This window comes from Photinus pyralis, unplaced genomic scaffold (assembly GCF_008802855.1).
Source record: "Photinus pyralis isolate 1611_PpyrPB1 unplaced genomic scaffold, Ppyr1.3 Ppyr1.4_LG7, whole genome shotgun sequence".
Classification (NCBI taxonomy): domain Eukaryota; kingdom Metazoa; phylum Arthropoda; class Insecta; order Coleoptera; family Lampyridae; genus Photinus; species Photinus pyralis.
In genome coordinates, this window is record NW_022170738.1 from 42,531,888 (window position 1) to 42,554,675 (window position 22,788).

Here is a 22,788-nt window from a genome sequence, read left to right on the forward strand (position 1 = left end):
CTGCCAAATATTTTAGGAGAGAATGTAGAACCGGCGGGGGGGGGGTCTGGGAGATATGGAATACTGGAAAGATTTTCCTACTCGACTTTCTACATCTATCATCATAACGTTTTCGTACGCTGGAGATAACTGGAGGGTATTCCATACCCCCTAGATTCCCTGGTGTTACATCCTCTATCCTCTCTAAAAACTATTAACTGGAATTCACAGTGACCGAAGGCTTTATTAATTAGTGCGTTAAAGCAAATTCAAATTTAGCGCGCTTGCGTTTGCGCAGTACCGAGGGAGTCAATGTGCAACACATCTGCAAGTGTTTGGTTGGTGGGGGAATGAAATAAAAGGTGATATTTCTAATCGAACTGGAAGCCATTTACCCAACGCGATTGTGTTTAATAGCGTATGTTCAGGCAGCTTTAAGTGATAGTTAACGTAGTTAATAAAAGCCAATACAGATTCTCATAAGTGGTATTTTTTGTGAACTGTGCATTTAATTAAATTCCACTCAAAATGGTGTCAGCAGGAATGACCTGTATTAAATATTTACTATTCTGCTTCAACCTGTTGTTTGCGGTTCGTACTTACTTAGGTCGTCCCCATTTAAATATTCACACTAAACTTGCAGGTGTCGGGAATAGCAATCCTGACTGTAGGTGCAGTCATACACGCTCTGTACTACCATTACTCACAATTTGTCGATCCGAGTCTCGGATCCGCACCCATACTACTAATAATCGTCGGAGTTATTGTATTCGTCGTTGCCTTCTTCGGATGTTGCGGCGCGGTCAAGGAAAATCACTGCATGATTATCACGGTAAGGGGGTGGAGGTCTTTTAAGTTAACTAGATGATTTTGTCGCAGTTTTCTGCCTTTCTCGTGATAATATTCTGTCTGGAAATGGCTGCCGGAATAGCGGGCTACATTCGTCGCAAGGATATCGAAAGTATGCTCGATACACACCTGAACACGACCATGCATAATTATTACAACAAGACTGACGATAAACGCTCTTGGGATATCATGCAGCACGAGGTGAGTTCCTAATTTTCAAATTAGCAACTTTATTGATTTCCTTCTGATGTACTACATGTGTTCCTATTCCCTGCTTCCTTTAATAATTCAATTCAAGGCCTTTTTTGTTCTTCCACAAATTGTGTATTGCAGTAGTAGATTTGTTTGATTAATTATAATTGTGGGAAAAGCTACTGCAGGTATATTTAAAGTGGATCGACTCTGTTATTAGGTTTCTATTTAAAGCACTTGTAAGTAACTACATCAGGAAATAGTTAGGAAAAACTTTTTGTGGTTATTTTAGTTCTAATGCAAATTGACTCATCATTATTCTTGGAGTTTGTCATCATAATCCGGTCATTGCTTTAAGTTGAAAGTGCTCTTCATGTTTGTTTATTTATCCACATGGTGGTTGTACCTTATTACACAAATAAAATCAAAAGTTTTATATATTGATCTGCAAACCTAATGAGTAATGAGTGTCTGGTCAAGCTATTATGTTTTATGGGTTCATTAACCATAACGTAATGGATGTAAGCTACATAGATAAGAAAATGTTGAAATACTGACCAGATTGTGGCATTTAAATAAATAATCTACATTCTGTTTACTTACATTCTAATTTCCTTAATGGATTATCTGTTTCTGTTATAAAAGTACAAGGTTGTAGCTAGCATGAGAATATCCATCTGCTTTTCACTTATTTAAAAAAAATTGGTTTCAAAAGGAATACTTCATCAATTTACCTGATGTTTTTTTCTCAATCAGTTTCGTAAAAGAATAAACTGCCTACATGCTTAATTTTTTACTATCTTGCAATTCTACACTTTATTAGGCAATCGCTGATTAAAATTAATCATATTTCATTATATGGTTTAACATTCAAGTATGCACTCGAGTATGCATTTGTTAGACAAGAAAAAATGACTCACAAAATAAGAAGTTTGCAATGTGGCGATCGGCCACGACAAAAATAGAGCTTCAATAGAACAGCACACGCTCGATCAAATCTTGGTCGCTCCTGTCCGATGGACACCTGGCCTCAGTTTTATTCTAAGAGTACGAATAGGTAAGGTATCACTTTAACAGTGACGATAAGTAAATCTGGTGACATTTATTTATTTACAATTAATTAACAATAAATTTATATCAGTCTTATAATGGATTATATATATGTTCTTATTTATAGATATTTTTTTGAAATTTTAACCATAGATGCTTCTAGTAAAGACAAGCATATCGCATATTGTGAAAATCACATGTGCGCATGCGCAATATCAACTTTCTTATTTATGGAGATATTTATTTTTAAATTTTAAAGATTTTTCAAAATTTTGAAATGCGTTTTTTTAGTTACAGTCTCACATTTCCTTGTTTGTATACCTATGTATGAAATATTAGTGTTTGTAAATAGTACCTTAATCATCACACAAAATGCCTCTCAGTATAGTGCTCGCTACAGTATAAAAAACATAATCTCGAGGTGTATATAAAAACCCAGTGTATGCCGGTGCTTTAATGTACAATATGCTTAGGTCAGATATGAAAACCATATCCGATTTAAATACCTTTATTAAAGTAAAGCTGAAAAAATTCTTATTACTCTGTGGACGAATTTATGTTGCAAGTATCCTAATTATAGTTGTATGACTTGTCTTATATAGTATTTTATGATCTTTTGGACGAATTATTATTATTATTATCATCATCTATGGAACCGTTAATTGTACGGGGTTGGGATTTTGTTAACAAACATGGCTAAGAGAAATCGCTAGAGGGCGTAAGATACATGGTTAAGCAGAAAAATGATTTTTTCCTAAATTATACCAAACAAAACATGCATAAAAAATACATGCATCGAATTTTACATCATTTTGATGCTCTAGCAGCTAGCTCATAAAATATGAGGTGTGGGGGAACATCTCTTTAGGGAGTTTATTGTAACTTAGGTTTAGGTTAACCAATTTATTTATTTATTTATTTATTTATTCCCTCTCTTGTTTTGGGCCCTCAACAGGCATGCGCCCAATTACAGAACACACAATTAAAAAACGGAAAACCCAGGAAAAGGTAGTAAGATAATGCAACATGCACATAAAAATAGAGGAGGCAAATAACGATTTTGACACCACTTTTATCAAAATGCACATGATCACTGAACATTTGTGAGATTACGTCTTGCATCATGTGAAAACGTCTCTACATGTTCTAAACAAAGTCAAATCTTAGTATTTTTTTGAAAGTTTAGAAAATTAATAGTCATCATAGTCACCGATATACACAAATATTGTCAGTGTATATGTGTGTCATAGTTGTGGTTTTTGATGAGGGCATTTTTTACATTGTTACTAACAGCCAAAAACAAATGATTAATAAGGACTTTCCCTATCTTTGTGGTATTTTGTATTCTAGAATTTCCTCTTTACTCATTTGATGTCCTGTGCCAATTACACACATTTTTAATAATTTCAGTTAACTTGCTGCGGAATGCTCGGACCTCAAGATTGGCAAGCGATCACGACTAACGACTCTTTACCCCACACTTGCTGCCCGAATATAACACAGGAAGGCATTTGCACGATCAATACCGAGGACAAGTATACCAAATCGTGCAGAGATGAACTAAAGGAGGCGCTCATTAAATATGGTTCTGTTATCGGTGGCGTCGGCGTCGGCATTGCTTTGATACAGGTAACCGGATACTTGTAAATCGTTGAATTGGCACCAGTTCTTTTTCAGTTGATCGGCGTCGTTTTCGCATGCTGTTTGGCACGTTCAATTCGCAAGGAGTACGAGACAGTATAAAGGACAGATTCTTATTAAGCGCACTCGGTACCTAAATGTTTTGCATTTTAATCTGTCCACAATGTTTATGTATTTAGTATTATAACCCACCTACACTGTGTTATTTATATACCTGAAATAGTAGTGTAGCGCGCAATTCAATATTTAGTTATGTAAGTTTACTTCGTTCGTGCGTTGATGTTTGAAAATTAACTGTATTTGTAGTACACAATTGCCTTTACTCATGGATCTGATTTTTCGTATTTTAAACTTTAAGGTTAATGATTATAGCACCGCTTGAGTATATTGTTTCTATTATATGACTGATAATGTTATGATATTAACAGATTTTTATACGCCACTTTTCACCTTTAGTTAGTTATATGTTATTAATAACTGTATAAGTATGCGCCATTTTAGTTGTTGGCAGCTAATGATTAAGAAACACACAATTAGGTTTTCAATTCGAATTCGAGCGATGTGCTCTTGTGGAATACCTAATTGACTCTTCAAAATCAAAGCGCTCTCTCAAACTTGAAAAATCTCATTGTTGCTAGATTGTAGAACGGCATATTTTAAACAAAATTTCGTATGAGAATGTGTACAAATAGTACGTCCTTTGCTTTTTAAAACTGATCGGCTGTCGCCCTGTATATAAAATAAAACCTATAGCGTTGCACATAGTTCAAATTGCCAAATTCTGCTATGATTGCATACAAACAAAAGGAGGAACAATCTTAAGTCAATAATAATTTTTCTACATATTTTCATATTTGTATTAACTGTTTACAAAAATGTTGTCTTAATACTGAATCTCAAATGTTTATATAGTGTGTTCAAATAGCAGCACGTGTAATTTTTTATAATATAACAATAGAACGTGGCACTTTTTATACATTTACATAAAAAAAGTAATTATTTAGTCATAAGTTTTGTAGCGTTTACTTTATGCCAGACTAATAATAATCGTAATAGCTAAGAAAATTTAAGACTGCTATTAGTAATAGCGGATAAAGGGCTATACTCAAAATGTGGTGTCTTAAACGAATCGCTTATTTTTTATTAGATACTTTACGTGTAGACCTACAGTATTGTTTAAACACCAAAGATAACGATCAGGGATCAGTTATTTAAATAGTGTCGTTTTTCCTCTTTTTTTAAATGTGAGGATATTACTGTTAATCAGGCAGCTATGAACAATGTTGTGTTTAAGCCTTGATTGTTTGGAGGCAACTCGTGTATTTTTAGTAGATAGTTTTGTATTTGTAATGCAACTAAATTTCTATTTGTACCCTTTACTGAAATTGGCAATTTTCGAATATGTCTTTTTTATTCTTAAGTTACACATGCTGGTTAAGTTCACCTTGATGTTACATACACAATGAATATGAAGTATATAAATGTTATAAGATTATATCTACTATACTTATATAATAAAGGTCTATGTTGTACAACTAAAATCGTAGAGCTTTAGCATATTGTTTACCAGTAACACTGCTGTTTCTTAATCCTGTACACCTTGTTGCATCAGAGAATGAAATTTTAAAATTGTATGTTGTGTTGTATTTAAAAGTGTAGACCATTACGTTATACTTTCAAATATCTTTAAAGATTCTTCAAAAAGTATTAAAGGATCCCAAATATTAATGGAATTCTATTCATATTTAACTGTTTCAGAAAATCTTCAAATGCTGGAAACATTCTTTACAACATTTTTATTTTGTGATAGAGATGTCTCTAAGTTTGTCAGAGATTCTACATTCATTTGTTATTTCTATGGAATTTTTAAAAGTTCTCTGTACCTTTAGAGATGCTTGCGTGATTTTGCAGATATTCTCTATAGTAAGAATGAATAATGGGCTAGTGGATTAGGTGCTCCACAATGACCAAGAGGTTCCTGGAGATCCCCATAAGACATCCTTATATTAGACACAGTTTATATCTCAAATTTCTGTTATATAGCATTTTCAGAGGGGTGGTATGTTTTGCTGCAAAACTTTTTACGGTACAAACGAAGCACTAACCAATCCACCTAGTCTCGACATTTGAGCCATCAATGTTCTGCTAACTTCACGGACCCTTTTCAGAGACTTACAAAAGCTTCTAAAATTACATTTAGAGGTTTTTAGAGAAATATCACAAAATTTACAGTACTTATCTCTATGAAGTGATTTATTTAATTCGTGAAAGATTGTTCAGAAGACCCTGTATCAGTTTCAAAGATTCTTTAAATATTCTTCAAAAAGTTTTTACCTTTTGAAAGATTGGGTATTATTTAAATAAGTAAAATATTAGTGCCGTGTGGCTTGGGTACCAAGAAAATACTGGACATAAACTGATTAGTGTGTGCTTACCACCTTATAATACTACATAAATGTACATATTGAATTGACACTTGTCAATTCCAAGCTCTTTTATACACCAAAATAGTGCCTTAATCCATAAAATTTCTCTTAGCTAAGCGCCAGATTTCCACCCTATGAACAGTCATTTGTAGGTGCTTTTTAACTTCAAACATGTAGTACAATGAAAGACACTTTACGATTACATACTAAAATTTTATTGTTACAATTACAACTAAAATACATAAGTCTAGAAGAATAGTCCATATTCTCATTTTTGAAATGTAGAAAAAAAATTATACACAAGCCGATGACAACACCCACTCCTTATTTCCACCAAGACAAGAACTAATTAATTCACTTTGCACAAGCAAACTACTCCTGTTTTAATTGCACATTGCAGGAACCTATTTGCAGAAGTTCACAAAATTTTGTGTTGAGAGTAGACAAATGACGATAATAAAGAGTAAAGTGATTAACATTAGTAATGTAGTGGAAATAAATAGAAAAAAACTTTATTGTCTAGTACAACCGAAATTAAATATAACAAGCAGGAACGTATACTTAGTGCCTACTGAACACAAAATTTATTACTTAATATTCAGTACATAATTTTCAGTGTTACAAATACGTAAAGTAAAATACCACATACATTTGGCCTCTGCGAGTTATAGTCTCAACTAAGAATTTGTCAAATTATACTACAATTATCAGACAAAATCACAAACTTATTTTTAATACGTTGCAACTGTTCAATAAATCTTATACCACGGGCGGTTATATCTATACACAAACTTATATCAATCTAAGCTAACTAAAAAGAAAGTAAATCGAAATAATAACATTTATTGGTAGACAAATGAAATCAATGATGATGAAACGTTGAGATGAAAGGGCCAAATTGTGCCAGAAGGGCAAAAGGAGTTAACACGGATAATATCGTTTTCGCACGAGTCAATCACGTTGCATAACGCTTGGTCCACAGCCTGGCAATACGATCATGTTCTTCCCGATTTTGAAGATATTGTGTAGCGATGCTGCCAACCAGCGGATCGGCTACACACATTAACACAATAAGTAATTGACATTTAACCCTTCAAACAACTTACCTGGATTACAATCTGTAAGTAACGAACAAATTGACAGCAGTACCTTTGAAATGGTAAGCGCCGGCGACCAATTATCTTTAAGTATATCCAAACAAATCACACCCTGACTGTTAATGTTGCAGTGGTAAATTCTAGTGCGAAAGGTAACCTTTGGTGGCTTAAACGGATACTCGGGGGTAAAGTGAATATCCAAAAAGAAAACCCCGCCCTCATAAACGGACCCCGGCGGTCCTAATATCGTCGAGACCCATTCGTAGAAGTTTTCGCCTTTAGGACCTGCACTGCAATTCGGCGGCGGATCTAACGTAATTTCGGCTAATTCTTTTTGTATACGTTTAGCGGACGTGCCTAAGGCCTTCGACATCTTTGGATTCGGTTTTGATTCTTTCGCCTCTTTAGCTTGATCGCCAATTGATTGACCTCCGCGGCCTCTTCCCGATCCACTGGATCCTGCAGTTGACATAATACTGTAAAAAATTCTTTGTTGTTCAATGATTGCTATTCTGAGGCAATTAATAGTGCAGTCGAGCAGGGGACGAATTACAGCGGTAAATAACAAAAAACCGACAGGTTCATCCATTGTTTTTGTAACCTAAACCTGCTCCAAAAGCAAAATTGATTCCCTACAATACACGGTCGGCCATGTTGAGTAAATCACAAATTACGGGAAAAAATTTATAAAAACCGCTTTCAGATCCTCTACGAGCGTTTTGGCATTCCCAATACACCCGCGACATGCAACAATAACAATAATTTGTGATTCATTTGTCAATTTCTCGAAAGTAATTTGACGACGTCTCCCTGCACACATTTTTAATAAAGTACCTTCGAAAAACCGAAATTACGACGATCTACTTATTCTACATGTGTTCAAAGTAAATAAGCAGCTTTTGAGGCACTTACCAGGGAATTGGCGATAATCTTATTTATAAAAACAAGACACACTCCCTGCTCTTTCAGAACATTGAAATGTTCATGGCGTATGCATGCAAGTGACTGACAGGGGTGGCAACTTTTAATAACACCCTCTGCGGCGTGAGTTTTTTACGAAACGTTCTTGTTCCTTTAAAGGCTTTTTACTGAAAAACGAAATTACGCAGGATTTATTTTAAAGTGAACGTTCTGGAGGGATGAGCGAATGCAAATTTAGCGTGAATTTGAAAGTCGCGGTAGCACCCGGCAGGGTATTTATAAGTGGGTTGGTAACGCTGATTTGTTTTTTATTTTCGTGTTAACCTCAAATTTGTATTGGACTATTAAACATAAAAATGGGGAAAAGACAGCATCAGAAGGATAAAATGTGAGTTTAAGGATAATTTACATTTGTATTTACAGTTATTTTAGGTACTTAACCTATACAGAGTGGACCACTTTGTATGGGGGTAAAAGGGCAGGTCCGGTTATCGACGATCTTGCTTTCAAACGCTTGCCCTTCGATCATTGCTGCTTGTCATTGCAACCCTTCGAGGATCCTTACTGTGACGACAACGGCAACATATTCGATTTGCAGGCGCTTCTACCGTTTCTCAAAAAGTTTAAAGTCAACCCCGTCACCGGCAGCCCCATGGACGTTAAGGCGTTGTTTAAACTAAATTTGCACAAAAACGCGGAGGGCGAGTTTCATTGCCCCGTATTGTTCAGGACGCTGACGAACAGCTCGCATTTTGCTGCCATACGGACGACGGGAAACGTCTACTCAATGGAAGCGATCGAACAGCTTAACATTAAGAATAAGAATTGGAAAGATTTGATTACGGACGCGCCGTTTGAGAGGAAAGATGTTATCGTTCTGCAAGATCCTAGGGATTTAACTAAATTTAATATCTCGCTGTTTCATCACGTTAAAAATAATTTACGAATGGAAACTGAAGGTAAGTGGGCTCACATGGTCTCTTTTTGAATGTTTGAAACATATTTACAATGTGAGATTTTTGTGTAATTTCCCCAAAGTTTCAGACATTGGTTTAACTTACCTATCTTCTATATCGAACAAGGGACAATATTTTCATCATTTTCTTACACTTTTGGTAGAATGTGTTCATAATTTTTCAGAATGTTTTTGTAGGTATAGTGTGTTTCAACCAAACGGAACTATTGCTAACTTTCTTTTTTGATTAGAGCTTGAGCTCTATATTTTTACACAATATTTTAAAAGAAATAGGTACATTTTTTATAAAAAAATCTTCAACATGTAAATACTCTCTTTAAATATTAGTTTATTGACCAGGGTGTCCAAAATTCGAGGTTGACCATTGGGATCTTTGATACAGTGAATCATGTGCTATTTATGTTTATGTATTATTATGCATCTTTCTTTATATCTGTTAGAAACAACATTGACTTCCGGTTTTTATTGCACTGGTTATGTCCAATTTTAACTGCAGGAACTTTGTTAAACTAGAACCAATGTCAAAAATGCAGTTTTGCGCATTGTTTTGAACTTTTAACCCCAGATGTTTCTAGTAATGGCAAACATATCGCATATTGCAAAAATTACTTGTGCGCATGCGCAGAGTGCACAATGTCAACTTTATAGACATTTCTTTGAAATTTTAAAGATAGACGCTTTTTGTAAAGAAAAATAGCACATATAATTTCGAATTTAGCTAATTTTGCACACACGTCATCAGTTATGTTTTTGAGCAATATTGTACAAACGTACAATCAGTACAAGGAATCTTTGAGACAAGCAGGGAAATTCCCCTGAGCGGCGGCGCGCATTGTCGTCTTTGTTTCGGCCCATCCCACACGGTGTATGGTTGGTTGCCTAAATGGCAGTAAGCTTCCGATTATCATTACTTTAGTCGGTGATCTACATACAAACGGCAGAAAATTTTACCCTTTACAAGTTGTTTAAAGTGATCTAAAACGTTGAAATTACATGGAAGTTTGAAATGTCCAAAAAACGGTGATCGCAACAGCCACCTATGTAGCTCAAGCTAGGAAGCTAAAAATAATTCCAGAAAAACTGAAACGTCGAACTTAAAATCTAAATATTTCAGTCTGTAGGGAAGAAGAAGTTGCAATTGCGAAAGTGCACTTGTTTTCAAAGTTCTCTTCAAATAACAAACAAGTTGACAAGTGCTCTCCAGAACTTCTTAACTCTCTCCTAAGGTGCCCTTCCGCAATTTAGAATTTCTGTCTCAAATTGATGCTGGAGCATGACAAATTAATGACCTCTAATCGATCGGTTAACTCAATTTGATTATCCCCATCTACGTATACCGAAAGTCGATGAACCTTATTAATATCACTGTATGCAACAGAGGAGGTGGCCGAAAGAGGAGATCCCCAAGCGCGTATAAAGAAAATGAATCCAGAAACGAAACACACACTGGAAGAACTGGAACGCGACTATAAAGAGCCGACCATAAAAATTCAGGGCACCCCGAAAAGTACGGAGAAAGCGGATAAGTTTAACGCCGCCCATTACTCGACGGGCGCGGTGGCGGCCAGCTTTACCTCAACAGTTATGGCAGTAGAGCTGACGCACGAGCCGGCCATCATGCACGAGGATCTCGTCCGATACTCCAGGGTGAAAAAGAAGGGTTACGTACGATTGGTTACGAACATTGGACCTTTAAACCTCGAGCTGCACTGTGATATTGTTCCAAAAACCTGCGAAAATTTTTTAAGGCATTGTGACAACGGATATTATGACGGCACTAAGTTCCATCGTTCGATTAGACATTTTATGGTGAGTGCCCGGTGCTGGTGTGATGATGTAAATTTTCGTGTAGATTCAAGGTGGTGATCCGACAGATTCCGGACAAGGTGGTAAATCAATTTGGGGAAAACCGTTTGAGGATGAGTTTAGACCAAATTTAACTCATACAGGACGCGGCGTACTTTCCATGGCCAACTCTGGGAAAAATACCAATGGATCACAATTGTATGGCGTATGTGGTAAAATGTGTATTTGAGGGTATACTTTTAGCTTTATAACGTTTCGTTCATGTAAACATTTGGATAATAAACACACAATATTTGGTCGACTGGTTGGCGGCATGGACACCTTAACGATAATGGAGCGCATTGAAGTTGACAATCAAGATCGTCCAATAGAGGATATAATTATAGTTAAGGCCCAAATATTTGTAGATCCATACACTGAAGCAGACGAAACGGTTGGTCTTTCAGCCCCATTTCGCTTTACTTACTTTTTTTCATTCATAGCTGAAGAAGGATCGTGAAGACGAGCTCAAGAGGCAAGCTGAAGAGGAGTTGGCCCAAAAAAGGAAGGTGGAAGCGAAGAAACCATTAACAGTGTATAAGTCAGGTGTGGGAAAATATATTAATCCTCAGGTTACTAAAAGGTAAATTATCTAAACGCGTGGGGCACAGTTTTTTTTAACTGGAAATATTTCTAGCAACACTAAAAATGATGACGAGGGGGCACTAACAGTAAGAAAGAAGAAAAACGTTGCGTATAATTTTAATTTTAATAACTGGTAGGGCAATATGTATTAAATGATTATTTTTTTGTAAATATGTAGGTAACTATCTTAAAAGTTTTGAATGTAAGGCTTGTTTATTGTTTCGTTAGTGTGCAATAACATATTCTTACTGTCTGAGAGCAAAAGTGTGGTTGGAGGACTTCGTGGGTGATATGTACGTCTTTCTGTTTCTTCCAGAAGCGCAACTCTTATCTACTAACGAATAAAAAAATGAGATAAAATTTTCAAACAATACGCAAATATTTCCAAACGTTCCACACCCAATAGCACAAAATTCTTTGCAATTAAATAAACAAATGACAATGCGGCTATAAACAAAATTTAAAATCGACTAAACCACGAAAAACTGCTTTCCATTCGAGTGTGTGAAGCTCTGGTGCAGTTCGTTCGGAGCAGCTCATTTTGCAAGTTGTTCATTTGAATTGACATTCACAGTAAGTAAATAACCACAAAAGTGTTTCAAGCCCTGAGGAAATAGGTGGTACATGAGGGGACAAGGGAAATCCCATTTCGGGCTCATCAGCTTTCCTAAAAGGAACACAGGGCATCGTGCCCGGTACAGCTACAGCTGGCGACTTCAGAGCTTCTTCTCTATTCGAACCCTACGGTTTTTACTTCAGTTCTTTCTGAGTCATCTTTACTACAATTAGTTTTTATTTATTTATTATCCCTCTCTTGTTCTGTTCGATTGCTTTGGCACTATTGGCGTTGCAGATCTATTTTTTTTAAGTAACTGCTTCTCCTTTCTTCTCTCTTAATGTTATTTGATGCATTCTGGAATAGTCTAATTGCATTCGTGATTCGTATCTCTACAGCTGAACTCTGCACTTTCCTTTCACTGCTAACTTTAAACCTAGTCATTCAAATAAATGAGAAAGTCTTCTATTTATTCATCACTTCAATTACATCTACATATCTCAGTTCGCCAAATTACTAATTAAATATATGTATCAACTCCTGGCTTTTCTACCATACTTAAAACTCGGATGCATATAAGTAAAATGAAGGAATATTAAAAATAAAACATGAACAATTGAGGAAAAACTGCAAACAATTAGGCGAGCGCCAGGTAGGGGAATCGATTGCATTTGTAAGAAAACTAATCGCAGAGCACTCAGTCCTGCAAACACCACCATGCAAGAGAAGAAAAACAAATTACTCTCCTCCAAATAAAAAACAAAAGATATCACTAAGGTCACAATGTGCCCATAAAGCGCATACGTTACTATACAGAACAATTCTAAGAAAGTTAGTTTGGACCGTCCTAACCCGTTTAAAATATAACAAATAACTGGAGCAACTAAAACATATAGAAAAACACTTTGGATTGGTGCTAACAAATGTACAAATTTGTGTTGTAAATTACCATAATTCAAAACTAACGTTAACATAACTATTGCAAAACAAGGTCCAACAAAATCGACATAAACTTTATTGAATCTAACTGATACAGGTGGCAAAAATGAAACGAGAACTCTCCAACAAAATTCCTGCGGAGTAATCCAAACTAACGTTTTCAGCCTGCTAAACATTTTGCACGGTGTTACTTTTTAAATTGGTCCTTTCCCTGTTTCAATTCCGCTTTAATATTTTCCGAAAATCGCTTTATGAAGGACCTGAACTGTTCGGGTGTTAATCTGTTGTGAAGATTGTTATCTTCTATGAATCCCTTTCCGCGGTAGAAAATTAGTACGACCCACTGAGCCGCTCTTCTGATGGGATATGACTCACTAAGTCTCTGAACTAAATGCTCATTATTCGATAAAAAACGTAATAGAAATCGGAACACCATTATGCTTTGTGAGATTGAAATGAGTACATGTAACGATACTTGTGCAGTAATTCTTGCTTTAATCGTAACTGCGTCTTTAAAGCTTCTAGGTTATTTAGCTGCTGCTCTTTACTGAACTCGATGCCCGGCAGTAAACGGATCTAAAAGATGTAGGTTTCTTAAATGTGCCATGTGGCTTTGTCACTACCTGAACTCGCGCCTGATCTAGACGTTTCTGCAGTTCCAGCACCTTTTGCGCGCAATCTTGGGACTCTCTAGTCTTGGCAGATGTTTCGTGATGATCTTTTTCGATACTACAATTAGAAATAAGTTTATTACACAACTCTTGGGACAGTGGTTCAAGTAACCTTCTAATGATTTCGTAAATTACGGGTAAAATTTCTATTTGCAATTCTTCTACCGTTAACCGTTTTTTAGTTTCGGTATTTTGTTCCGCTACTTCCATAATTTCATTTTTGAGTGCTTTTCATCTGGTTTTGATTTTTACAAATTTTTTTTAGTTTCTGAAATGTCAAGTTGGTGCAGTGTTGCCAAAAGCCACATTGACTGACAGATTCGATCAAATTTAAATCCTACATAAATAAAGGTTGTTTATCTTTAACACATTATTTTATTTAGAAATTTTCGTAAAGAAAATGCAAAAATTTGTACATTTCATCATATCAATAAATTTGTGTACGTAACGCAACGCATGCGCTTCTCAGGGGAGTCACGTTTTAGGTGTCAATTCGTTCGTTTTGCTAAAGTTGGCACTCTTGTAGTGAATTTTCTTTATTGTAAAAATCTGTCTAGCATAGACGGTAAGTTTTGCAAATCTATTAATTTCTCAACCATCCTTAACTTTTTCAACAAATTCTTAACAACAATTATTAAACAAATTCATTTACTGCATTCCTACGTGATAATTTTAACGTTTGACTAATTTTTGTAGGTGAAAATGGGCAGGAGACCTGCAAGATGGTAAGATGCCTCGAATCCCTTATTTTTGGTGTACTTTAGCTTACACTTTTAGTTATCGGTATTGTAAGAACAAACCGTATCCCAAATCGCGGTTCTGTCGTGGTGTTCCCGATCCGAAAATCCGTATCTTCGATTTGGGTAAAAAGAAGGCGGCCGTCGAAGATTTTCCTCTGTGCGTCCACTTAGTTTCGGACGAATATGAACAGCTGAGCTCCGAAGCATTGGAAGCGGGCCGTATTTGTTGTAACAAATACTTGGTGAAGAACTGCGGTAAAGATCAGTTCCATATTCGTATGCGATTGCATCCTTTCCATGTAATCCGAATTAACAAAATGTTGTCCTGTGCCGGAGCCGATAGGTGAGTCGAGCTTTATGTCTAAAACTTGTGAAGTAATAGAATTGCAGGCTTCAGACAGGAATGCGTGGTGCTTTTGGAAAGCCTCAAGGAACTGTCGCTCGCGTTCATATTGGGCAACCTATCATGAGTGTACGCTCAACGGACCGTTTTAAGGCACAGGTATAATGTCACCTTTTAAGATATTTGAGGAAATTATATCCGCTTTTAGGTTATTGAAGCTTTACGTCGTGCCAAATTCAAGTTCCCTGGCCGTCAAAAGATTTACATCTCGAAGAAATGGGGATTCACAAAATACGACAGACAAGTTTATGAAGAAATGAAAGCAGCTGGACAACTTGCCCCAGACGGATGCAATGTCAAATACCGTCCAGAGCACGGCCCATTGAGTAAGTGGAAGAGAGTTCAGGAAGAACTCGCTGCTGCTTAATTTTAATATTTTTTGACACTTAATAAAAGATGTTACGACAATGGTTTTTTCTTACCTTCTGTCAATTGCAGGAGGTTTTAGGAGTAGTTTTGACAAATGAAAATGCAGCTGTTTAGTTTTGATTTTTTGTTGAAAAAGTGAAAACAAAACTTGGGAGTTGCTTTTCTATTACAGACCTTAAACAAAACTAGAAACTAAGAATCTTGAACCTTTCACAACCTTCACCATGTTCTATAACTGACTGCACGCATTGGTCAGAGAGACCAATAGATTAAAGAAAGTGATGTATACGACTTACCAAAACTATTAAACGGATTATAATTGAGCGCTACTCAAATTAAAATTGAAAATCGATTTTAAACAAAATAAAAAACGAACATATTAATTTTAAAAAACCTTAACACAGATACACAAAGAACTGTGGTAGTAGTGCACTAAAGGCATTGTATAAATCAAGAAGTTACTACTTATTGTTGGGCAGTCTTCGACATCAAATCCTTGTGACTGTATTGTTACTTCTGGTTTCAAGTACATTCCTTTCGTTGTTGTACTTTGAGTCCATAGGGTTTGGAAAACCTAATTAATAATAATAATATTGCCTTTATTATTCCAAAAAAAAGAAAACAAATATTTATTCCAGTACATTAAGGGCGAAGTTCAGCACTGCGGCAATGCCACAGTCTGCTCTTCCATTTAACCCCAATTCTATAGACAGAGGCTTGCGGAATAATAAAAGTTTCTTCAAAACTCGTAATAAGAGAATTTGCAGAATTTTTTGTAGTTAAGTACCAGAGCGTTCATAATAATAATTTATTGCCATAAGTTTTCAAATGTCTTTAGACCTAGAGCTTTGAAAATAGACGGCAGAACTCTACCAAAGACTTAGACCGCTATAAGGCCTAGGCGAGTGAGATTGGGCCACACAATTTCAAACGGCGTTGTTGGGAATGCTACAACCCGGAAAAACCACTCTTATTCAGTAAAAACTACACTTGTTCTTGACTAGATAGTTGTATATTTTTTATTTATTATTATATTATATTTATTATTTATCTTTGCTGCTTATTCCAGACAGATAGAAAAGTTTAAAATTGGCGGGTCCGTATCTTTGTTGGGGCGCCACCACAAAGTGATTTGTGGGCGCCACTGGCATATTGTAGGTCAAGACAGATGTAGGTCAAAAAAGTGTCGGTAGCATGAACTTTGATCTACTGTTGTTGATATGAACTAAACAATGTGGTTATCCCACCGCGATTATCCTCTCCCAACAATTTAAACAATAATTTATTTATGCAAATGCAATTTTGTAATAGCTTTATTAGTAATATAATAGTCGGGGGTAAGTGTAGTATCCTTAATTAGTAACAAATGTATCTCGATTCAATTTCAATTCCACACCGCAACTTCCTTAGGAACATCCTGCTTTTAAAACCAATTTAATTAATGATCCCACGCCGGCAAGCTTTGTAACTTCTTTGAATTGTGTTTTAGTAAAGTTTGAAGAAAATGGACAGGGAAGTGACCGACAAGAATTTAAATAGAATTTTAACGAAAGGATGGCTGTACAGGGGAGAGGGAAACGCTAACGTGGTTTTATCATTGCCCTCTTGTCATAAAATTCTGAGAATAAAAAAATGTGATAAACCCCAAACGATTTTGCAATGGTTTCTATTTTGGATTATGGAAATATTTCACTGGGACATTACGAGCGATATGCAACAAGAAAAGCGGGATTTGGATTTTTACAATTTAATTATGGTTCCTCTATTAGGTAGTTGGTATACTCAACCGGCCGTTAGTATCGAAACGACGAAAGGTGATATAAAAAAATTAGAATTTGAATTGGCAAATTTTAGACCTGGTATAGATACGAATTGTGTGTGCGTATGTAATAATGTTTAAGTTTTTAGAGAAACGTAAGCATAAAGGCCTAAAGGTTGGAATGGCCTCAATATTTGTCGATTATGCTTTTCTGCCTACTACGTTTAATAGTTTCTGTAGAGAAGGCGTGACTTATGCAGTCGAGATTAAACCAAAAAAAGGTTTTATGGAGGATGATAGAGTCATTGATAAGTGTCAGTTTTGTGTGAAACAGTATTTAAAGGTAATTTTTTTTATAGCGACTCACTTATCTGAGCTGACCATGTAATTGAGTTCATTTCATTTACTTCCTCTAATTCATTACTCATGTTCTGGGTTCTCAAGTATTCCATTGCAAAATAAATTCATAAATGTATCACACGAAGGAATCGTAAAATATATTTGAAAAACTGTCAGGTAGTCCTTGTATCAACAATTGACTAAGAGACATAAACATGGTCAAAATGGGATGTTCTGTCTGAGGGTTTACTGCACTTTGATTATTAATGTTGCACTTGGTAGAAATTAAAGGAATTGCATAGAGGGCATTGGCGCAATTAAGGTGCAGTAAAAAAAACAAAAACAAAATTTATCGGATTGGATTGCACAATCTCAAATCTTAGACAGGACATCCTGTATACCAATTAAGAATAATAATTAAAATTGACATAAATTGTTTTTAGATAAAAAATCAGCAAATTAAAAAACTGAGTTCCTATTGTCCTCTGGACTTATTTTCTGGGTGAGTTTTCCATTTGCTTTGGTTGCTTGAATTTTGAATTAGATTAGCTTCGTGTGCTTTATATATGTCAATATCTTTTGTGTATTTTCCAACCTTCGGAAATCTTCGATAATTTCAAATAAATAAATAATATTAATTGTTTTTGATTTTTTAAAATTTTTGAATGGTTTGATTTGTAATGAACCCTTACAGTTTACATTATAATTTATTACCAATTGTGATGGTGCAAGGGGATAACTAACAGAGTTGTGGAAAATTACAGGTGCACAACTGCTTTTGGTGAAAAATGTGGATTTATTAACAGAATCAGAATTTGTGGAACAACTAACTTATTTTTATAGATTATAGATTATTTAACATGTCATGTTATTTACACAGTTACATAGCAACATGGGCAATCAGTAACGTAGTTGTATACTCAATAGTGCCACCTCTAGTACACAGTTCCAGAAATCATGATGTTAACAGGTGATTTTAAGAAATTTCTTGAAAATCACTTTGATTTTGTGGATATTATTTGATATTTCCTACTGATTTTTACAGTGGTAATACATACAACTCGAGATACAACTTAAAGGGTGTATGTTGATGCTGTTTAGTTAAAGCACAGTGTGTTGAATGTGGTTAAAGTTAGTAAGTTACTGTATGGAGCATTGTCACCAAGCTAGAAGACTAAAATTTTTGTATAATTAAAGACTTTATAAAGTTGGTAATAGAAAATATTGAAACATAAAAATATGGTCACGAAAACGATATTTTGGTTACTGCCCTCGTTTGACGTCTAAAGCCAGCCACAGACTATGAACATTTTCGACCGATATCATTGCCAGCTTGAAGCTGTTTTTGTGCAGTTTTTTGCTCAACTGTTGGTCATCGTTTGACTGTGGCATATGTATGTCCATGGGTCTGAGAAATTTTTATAGGATCATTTGATCATTTTAGGCGTTAAGCCAGAGTTCCTGCCCAAAATTTGAAGCAAATGCTTTTAATTTTTGATTTACTGCGGTGCTCTGTAACGACACAGATTACCTAATCTGTACTAATGACAATATTTTTTTCTCTGCTATTATACTCTTTAATTGGTTTGGTTACCTTCGGTACTTAGCTTGAGCGCTTGTTATAAAATATCCTGTGGCAGCTTCACAGACCTAAGTACCTTGCGACAAATCCACCCATTGCTTCCAGCATGTTTAATAAATGCGCCCAGCTTCGGAGCATTTGCAAATGCTTAATTCTCCTTTATTTTGCAGAGATACAGAGAAAATCTGTAGGGCACTAAAAGCGCTCATCTCCAACCCCCAAAATAATTTGCGAATATTTTGCAACGGAGTCTACTATTACGGCGAAAACACGTCGCAAGACAAATTTTATACGATGCTAAACGAACTATTCGAATGCAGCGACAATGAGTATGATTCGACATCGACTAGAAACCAATCGTGACTTTTCCCCTTTCAGTTTAATCAACCATTTTTGCGCTTTGGTAACGCGGGCGTTACTTAAGGCGTCTCCGTTGAATCGCAATTGTTTACATTGCGATGACGCCGGAACGGAAACGAATCTACCTAAAGGATGCGTTTTGGAAAGGATACTAGCTTTACAAAAGTTGAATCGTTTAGGCGTCGCCGAATATAATAACGTCTTGAAGAAGTTAAATAAATGCAAAAGCAATAATTTCAGTTATGTTGATCGTTTACTGAAAAAAATTAGTTCCGATAACGAGTTTTGTCCAAGATGCACTATCGAGAAAGTAATCCTCGGTTCTGAAAAGTCACAACCTGACGATCTAGATTTAGTACCTTACATGATATCTGCCATTGCTAACGATTTATCTTTAATGGTTACCTTCCAGAAGATACCAAAGTAAGTTTTCTCTCGGTATAATGCATTTTATATCGTGTTTTGTAGGCTCGCTTGCGAACACGAAGATAGAATAATTCAAGTAAAAGATTTACGATTTTTTGTTGACATTGGCGTGTTTGATTTGTATCCGAAACCAGTGTCGACCATTGAGAAGCATATGAAAGTACAAATGGAAATGGAAACTGCATATATGTCGGCCATGCAAGGATCGGCCTGAACCCAAATCTTACTGTTAATTTTATTTATTTATGTTAATATTTATTTGTAAAATGTTGTTTAATAATTTTTGTCCATTTTTTAAAACTAAAACTGTGATACTTGTTTGGGAAGCGTATATAGTGATCTGTAAATTTTAATTTTAAAACAATTTTTTAATCCCATGTGAATTTTTAGTGTAGGTACGATTTTTAATGATCTATAAATGATTGTGAGATTGTATGGAACTTCCTATAATGTTGTAATGTATGATTGCTAGTCTCATTTTAAATTTTTACCATGTTTTTAAAAAATTAAATATTTTGATTTTTAACTGTCATTGGTATGTTTACATAAATTGGCCTAAAACAATAAATTATTTATGTAAGTTTTTAATTCCTATTTAAATGTTTTTAAAAGTACCCAAACAAGACGAGGGAAATACGGAACAAAGTGTTAAAAAAAAAGGATAAAGAACCTTATGGCACACTTGATAAATAAGTAGTTATAAGTAGTACCTAATATAATTCTATTTATAAGCACTTGGTTGACTGTATTGGTCTCTGTGTTTTACAATGGACTTCTCGCGCCTCTCATTTCTTAAACTCGCAGATAAAACTTTATCTGTGCTTAAACTGAAACAAGAACAAACTGTTTAGTTGGCTTGACTGTAATAAATTTCTTTTGTTTACACTGCTGTCCAACTTGTAAGCTGGGTTGCATAACGCCGGTTTTATGCCATAGATATTCTTCAATATTCATGTTTTGTGCCGTACGTTTGTTGTTATGTTCTGAGTCAAAATTTTCACACTATATGTTTTAATTATTTATAAGAAATGGTGGTACGCCATACCCCCCGGATGTCCGTACTCGCATAATGAAGCAGAACATGCACTATCAATCCTCCAAAAAATTGTAGTTCAGCAAGAGGGACTACAGACTCTTATGTCAAATGGTTTCATTTTAGTAATAATAAATAAGGCGTCGGGATGTGACGACCCCATCGCCCATCACCTTCTCGTGATGCAATCAGTCGCGCAGGTATTTTGATGGGAGGTATCTTTTCCCCCACCCCACAGTGCGAGATATAAAACGCTCCCAGAGCTTTAGTATTTTATATGTACCTAATGGTTTTTATTTGTCCATAGATAAGGGCCACAGTAAATGTTTGGTTCATCGCACTGCGGAGGTATTGTTTGCATCAATAAATAATAATCGTCGCCTCATACATGCCGCAACCTTATTTCACAGTATAATAAATAAAAGACTGGCGTACTTGTACTAGAAATTTAATTTTCAAACAGATTGGTACACCTAATTTGATGCAATTTATATTTATCTCTTTTTTTTCTTTATCTTTTCTCATACTCTATACTTATTTTTATAATGTAATATTCTTCTTTTCGTGGATCGGAATTCAAAATGTGGAAGGACAGATTGGCATTGTTTTATTATCAATCTGAACTTCGCCTTGCATTAACTTTTTCTTGTTTATTTTCTTTTTTTGGTTAAAGCATTGAATAAGCACTATTCAATGGTTAAAGGCAATATTTTTTTTGACAGATGGGGAAATGCATTACGCACACTCCAGATGGAGGTCTGGAGTAGTGTGGGGCTGTCCCAATTAAATCCCCATCTGAGGCTTCGGCTTCTAAGGCCATTATCCTGCACACTAATTTCTTTTTTTTATATCATAGCTACGATATACCTACACGCAGAACAAGACGCGCTAGGTTACATTTACCTACTCACAAAAAACAAAAATTAAAAATATCACAGTCTGTTTGCTATTCCAATTCTCTGAATGAAAGCTAGAGTCTTTTTGTATTGCTCTTTATTTTTAAAGTTATTTTCCCATGCCTGGGTTAATATTGAAACGCGCCGCAGAATATTGTGGACAATTCGATATAATGTGATTTGGTGTTAAATAGACGTCTATTTACGTACGTTTCTTGTTGGATATGCTCTCAGAGAATATAACAAATAACCAGGTTCTGGATCTCGAAAATCTCAAAGTGATGTCATAGGCACTCTTTATATCGAAGAAAACCCTAACCATACGTTGCTTTCGAGAAACGTTTGCAACTGCACATTAACTATTTTCTCTAGCAGTGTACTCAAGCACGATGTCAAACTAATTGGATGATAACTTTTTGCCAGCAACTGATCTTTTCCTGGGTTAGACATATGGACGACAATGGCTTGTTTCCATTCCGAGGGATAAGTATGTTCGCTCCAACAAATATTTAAAAAATTTAATATACCTTTTTGCATTTCAGGGGTACAGTGATGAAGTAGCTGGTTATGGATACCGTCTTCTCCCTGTGAACATGACTTGGTGTTACGGATGGCGGTGTTCAATTCTTTCAAGGTAAGCGGAGTAGTATAATTTTCATAATTTTAAGTCTAAAAGCATTCGATGCCAAAAATAGTAAAATAGCAAGAGAAATTGCGTATAATGGGCTGCCTACATACCAGGGTATACATTTAAAAGTGGCCAATAAAGTTCAATTTTTTATTCAATGACTTATACCTTTGAATATAATTTTATATTCAAAGCTTATACCATTGATTATTGCCTCCCCCCCCCCTCTCGAGCAGCTTAGGCGCCCTCCAGAATAGCTACCAGGGCTTTCGATTTTGACAGTTGTGTACCTACTCAAATTTTTAAACTATTAAAACCACGTATAGGCATTGAAAAAAAATCAATTTTTTCAATGATATAGGTACGTTTCATGGGATCTAAGACAATACAAAAAAAGAAATGAATTCTGGATGACCGAATTTTTTCTACAAAATATATACCGAGGGGTAAACCGCTAGCAAAAATTTGTACACCAAATACCTTTTCCTGAAAAAATTCCCTTTAATTCCTTAATTAAATTTTTATT

At 35.4% G+C, this 22,788-nt stretch overlaps 7 protein-coding genes and 1 long non-coding RNA gene across 9 annotated transcripts in view; 5 read left to right on the forward strand and 3 right to left on the reverse strand.

Annotated features, from left to right (window-relative positions):
* The first annotated feature begins 315 nt into the window (after window positions 1–315).
* Window positions 316–5,343, forward strand: LOC116176358 (CD63 antigen-like). Its single transcript, XM_031494878.1, has 5 exons — window positions 316–570; window positions 623–811; window positions 859–1,029; window positions 3,481–3,699; window positions 3,748–5,343. The coding sequence occupies exons 1-5, from the start codon at window positions 508–510 to the stop codon at window positions 3,811–3,813; spliced, it is 708 nt and encodes a 235-aa protein (XP_031350738.1). The 5' UTR covers window positions 316–507; the 3' UTR covers window positions 3,814–5,343.
* Window positions 5,344–6,336: 993 nt separating this feature from the next.
* On the reverse strand, window positions 6,337–8,287 carry LOC116177277 (ubiquitin-conjugating enzyme E2-24 kDa). 2 transcript variants are annotated; one of them, XM_031496209.1, is made up of 3 exons: window positions 8,147–8,287; window positions 7,244–7,710; window positions 6,337–7,190 (listed from the first exon to the last, which is right to left on the reverse strand). In XM_031496209.1, the coding sequence occupies exons 2-3, from the start codon at window positions 7,704–7,706 to the stop codon at window positions 7,093–7,095; spliced, it is 561 nt and encodes a 186-aa protein (XP_031352069.1). In that variant the 5' UTR covers window positions 7,707–7,710; window positions 8,147–8,287; the 3' UTR covers window positions 6,337–7,092. The 2 variants fall into 2 exon arrangements, with proteins under 2 accessions (XP_031352069.1, XP_031352070.1); XM_031496210.1 differs by having other exon boundaries at window positions 7,244–7,693; window positions 8,147–8,233.
* An 83-nt stretch (window positions 8,288–8,370) lies between these two features.
* LOC116177273 (RING-type E3 ubiquitin-protein ligase PPIL2) lies at window positions 8,371–12,175 on the forward strand. The gene is made up of 7 exons (XM_031496205.1): window positions 8,371–8,543; window positions 8,588–9,114; window positions 10,510–10,940; window positions 10,984–11,135; window positions 11,181–11,370; window positions 11,420–11,559; window positions 11,614–12,175. Exons 1-7 carry the CDS (start codon window positions 8,512–8,514, stop codon window positions 11,696–11,698), a joined length of 1,557 nt encoding a protein of 518 aa, XP_031352065.1. The 5' UTR covers window positions 8,371–8,511; the 3' UTR covers window positions 11,699–12,175.
* Window positions 12,176–12,566: 391 nt separating this feature from the next.
* Window positions 12,567–13,370, reverse strand: LOC116177276 (protein YIPF3-like). Its single transcript, XM_031496208.1, has one exon. It carries the CDS (start codon window positions 13,230–13,232, stop codon window positions 12,651–12,653), a length of 582 nt encoding a protein of 193 aa, XP_031352068.1. The 5' UTR covers window positions 13,233–13,370; the 3' UTR covers window positions 12,567–12,650.
* LOC116177278 (mediator of RNA polymerase II transcription subunit 9) lies at window positions 13,350–14,074 on the reverse strand. Its single transcript, XM_031496212.1, has 3 exons — window positions 13,840–14,074; window positions 13,680–13,785; window positions 13,350–13,632 (listed from the first exon to the last, which is right to left on the reverse strand). Exons 1-3 carry the CDS (start codon window positions 13,935–13,937, stop codon window positions 13,492–13,494), a joined length of 345 nt encoding a protein of 114 aa, XP_031352072.1. The 5' UTR covers window positions 13,938–14,074; the 3' UTR covers window positions 13,350–13,491.
* Window positions 14,075–14,164: 90 nt separating this feature from the next.
* LOC116177275 (60S ribosomal protein L10) lies at window positions 14,165–15,278 on the forward strand. The gene is made up of 5 exons (XM_031496207.1): window positions 14,165–14,292; window positions 14,424–14,452; window positions 14,505–14,810; window positions 14,858–14,969; window positions 15,019–15,278. Exons 2-5 carry the CDS (start codon window positions 14,430–14,432, stop codon window positions 15,235–15,237), a joined length of 660 nt encoding a protein of 219 aa, XP_031352067.1. The 5' UTR covers window positions 14,165–14,292; window positions 14,424–14,429; the 3' UTR covers window positions 15,238–15,278.
* Window positions 15,279–16,282: 1,004 nt separating this feature from the next.
* LOC116177274 (inositol-pentakisphosphate 2-kinase) lies at window positions 16,283–20,293 on the forward strand. The gene is made up of 7 exons (XM_031496206.1): window positions 16,283–16,576; window positions 16,729–17,098; window positions 17,148–17,341; window positions 17,781–17,839; window positions 19,090–19,248; window positions 19,298–19,702; window positions 19,748–20,293. Exons 2-7 carry the CDS (start codon window positions 16,744–16,746, stop codon window positions 19,917–19,919), a joined length of 1,344 nt encoding a protein of 447 aa, XP_031352066.1. The 5' UTR covers window positions 16,283–16,576; window positions 16,729–16,743; the 3' UTR covers window positions 19,920–20,293.
* Window positions 20,294–20,888: 595 nt separating this feature from the next.
* The window catches only part of LOC116175860, a 36,296-nt gene continuing 34,396 nt past the window's right edge, over window positions 20,889–22,788 (forward strand). Inside the window, exons 1-2 of the long non-coding RNA XR_004146367.1 lie at window positions 20,889–22,121; window positions 22,177–22,268. This is a non-coding gene — a long non-coding RNA (uncharacterized LOC116175860). The remainder of the gene's footprint in view (window positions 22,122–22,176; window positions 22,269–22,788) is intronic.

Excerpts from the sequence above, each read along its gene's own strand:
- LOC116176358 (XM_031494878.1), top strand. The coding sequence starts at position 508 with ATGGTGTCAGCAGGAATGACCTGTATTAAATATTTACTATTCTGCTTC. Across the intron at positions 571-622 it reads GCTTCAACCTGTTGTTTGCG|GTGTCGGGAATAGCAATCCT; the intron begins GTTCGTACTTAC and ends CTAAACTTGCAG. Across the intron at positions 3,700-3,747 it reads TCGGCATTGCTTTGATACAG|TTGATCGGCGTCGTTTTCGC; the intron begins GTAACCGGATAC and ends GTTCTTTTTCAG.
- LOC116177277 (XM_031496209.1), bottom strand. The coding sequence starts at position 7,706 with ATGTCAACTGCAGGATCCAGTGGATCGGGAAGAGGCCGCGGAGGTCAA. Across the intron at positions 7,191-7,243 it reads ACTTACAGATTGTAATCCAG|CCGATCCGCTGGTTGGCAGC; the intron begins GTAAGTTGTTTG and ends TAATGTGTGTAG.
- LOC116177273 (XM_031496205.1), top strand. The coding sequence starts at position 8,512 with ATGGGGAAAAGACAGCATCAGAAGGATAAAAT. Across the intron at positions 8,544-8,587 it reads CAGCATCAGAAGGATAAAAT|GTACTTAACCTATACAGAGT; the intron begins GTGAGTTTAAGG and ends CAGTTATTTTAG. Across the intron at positions 10,941-10,983 it reads GTTCGATTAGACATTTTATG|ATTCAAGGTGGTGATCCGAC; the intron begins GTGAGTGCCCGG and ends ATTTTCGTGTAG.
- LOC116177276 (XM_031496208.1), bottom strand. The coding sequence starts at position 13,232 with ATGTTTAGCAGGCTGAAAACGTTAGTTTGGATTACTCCGCAGGAATTT.
- LOC116177278 (XM_031496212.1), bottom strand. The coding sequence starts at position 13,937 with ATGGAAGTAGCGGAACAAAATACCGAAACTAAAAAACGGTTAACGGTA. Across the intron at positions 13,786-13,839 it reads ATTTACGAAATCATTAGAAG|TATCGAAAAAGATCATCACG; the intron begins GTTACTTGAACC and ends TTCTAATTGTAG. Across the intron at positions 13,633-13,679 it reads TAGATCAGGCGCGAGTTCAG|ATCCGTTTACTGCCGGGCAT; the intron begins GTAGTGACAAAG and ends TACATCTTTTAG.
- LOC116177275 (XM_031496207.1), top strand. The coding sequence starts at position 14,430 with ATGGGCAGGAGACCTGCAAGATG. Across the intron at positions 14,453-14,504 it reads GGCAGGAGACCTGCAAGATG|TTATCGGTATTGTAAGAACA; the intron begins GTAAGATGCCTC and ends TTACACTTTTAG. Across the intron at positions 14,970-15,018 it reads CGGACCGTTTTAAGGCACAG|GTTATTGAAGCTTTACGTCG; the intron begins GTATAATGTCAC and ends ATCCGCTTTTAG.
- LOC116177274 (XM_031496206.1), top strand. The coding sequence starts at position 16,744 with ATGGACAGGGAAGTGACCGACAAGAATTTAAATAGAATTTTAACGAAA. Across the intron at positions 17,342-17,780 it reads GTGTGAAACAGTATTTAAAG|ATAAAAAATCAGCAAATTAA; the intron begins GTAATTTTTTTT and ends AATTGTTTTTAG. Across the intron at positions 19,703-19,747 it reads ACCTTCCAGAAGATACCAAA|GCTCGCTTGCGAACACGAAG; the intron begins GTAAGTTTTCTC and ends CGTGTTTTGTAG.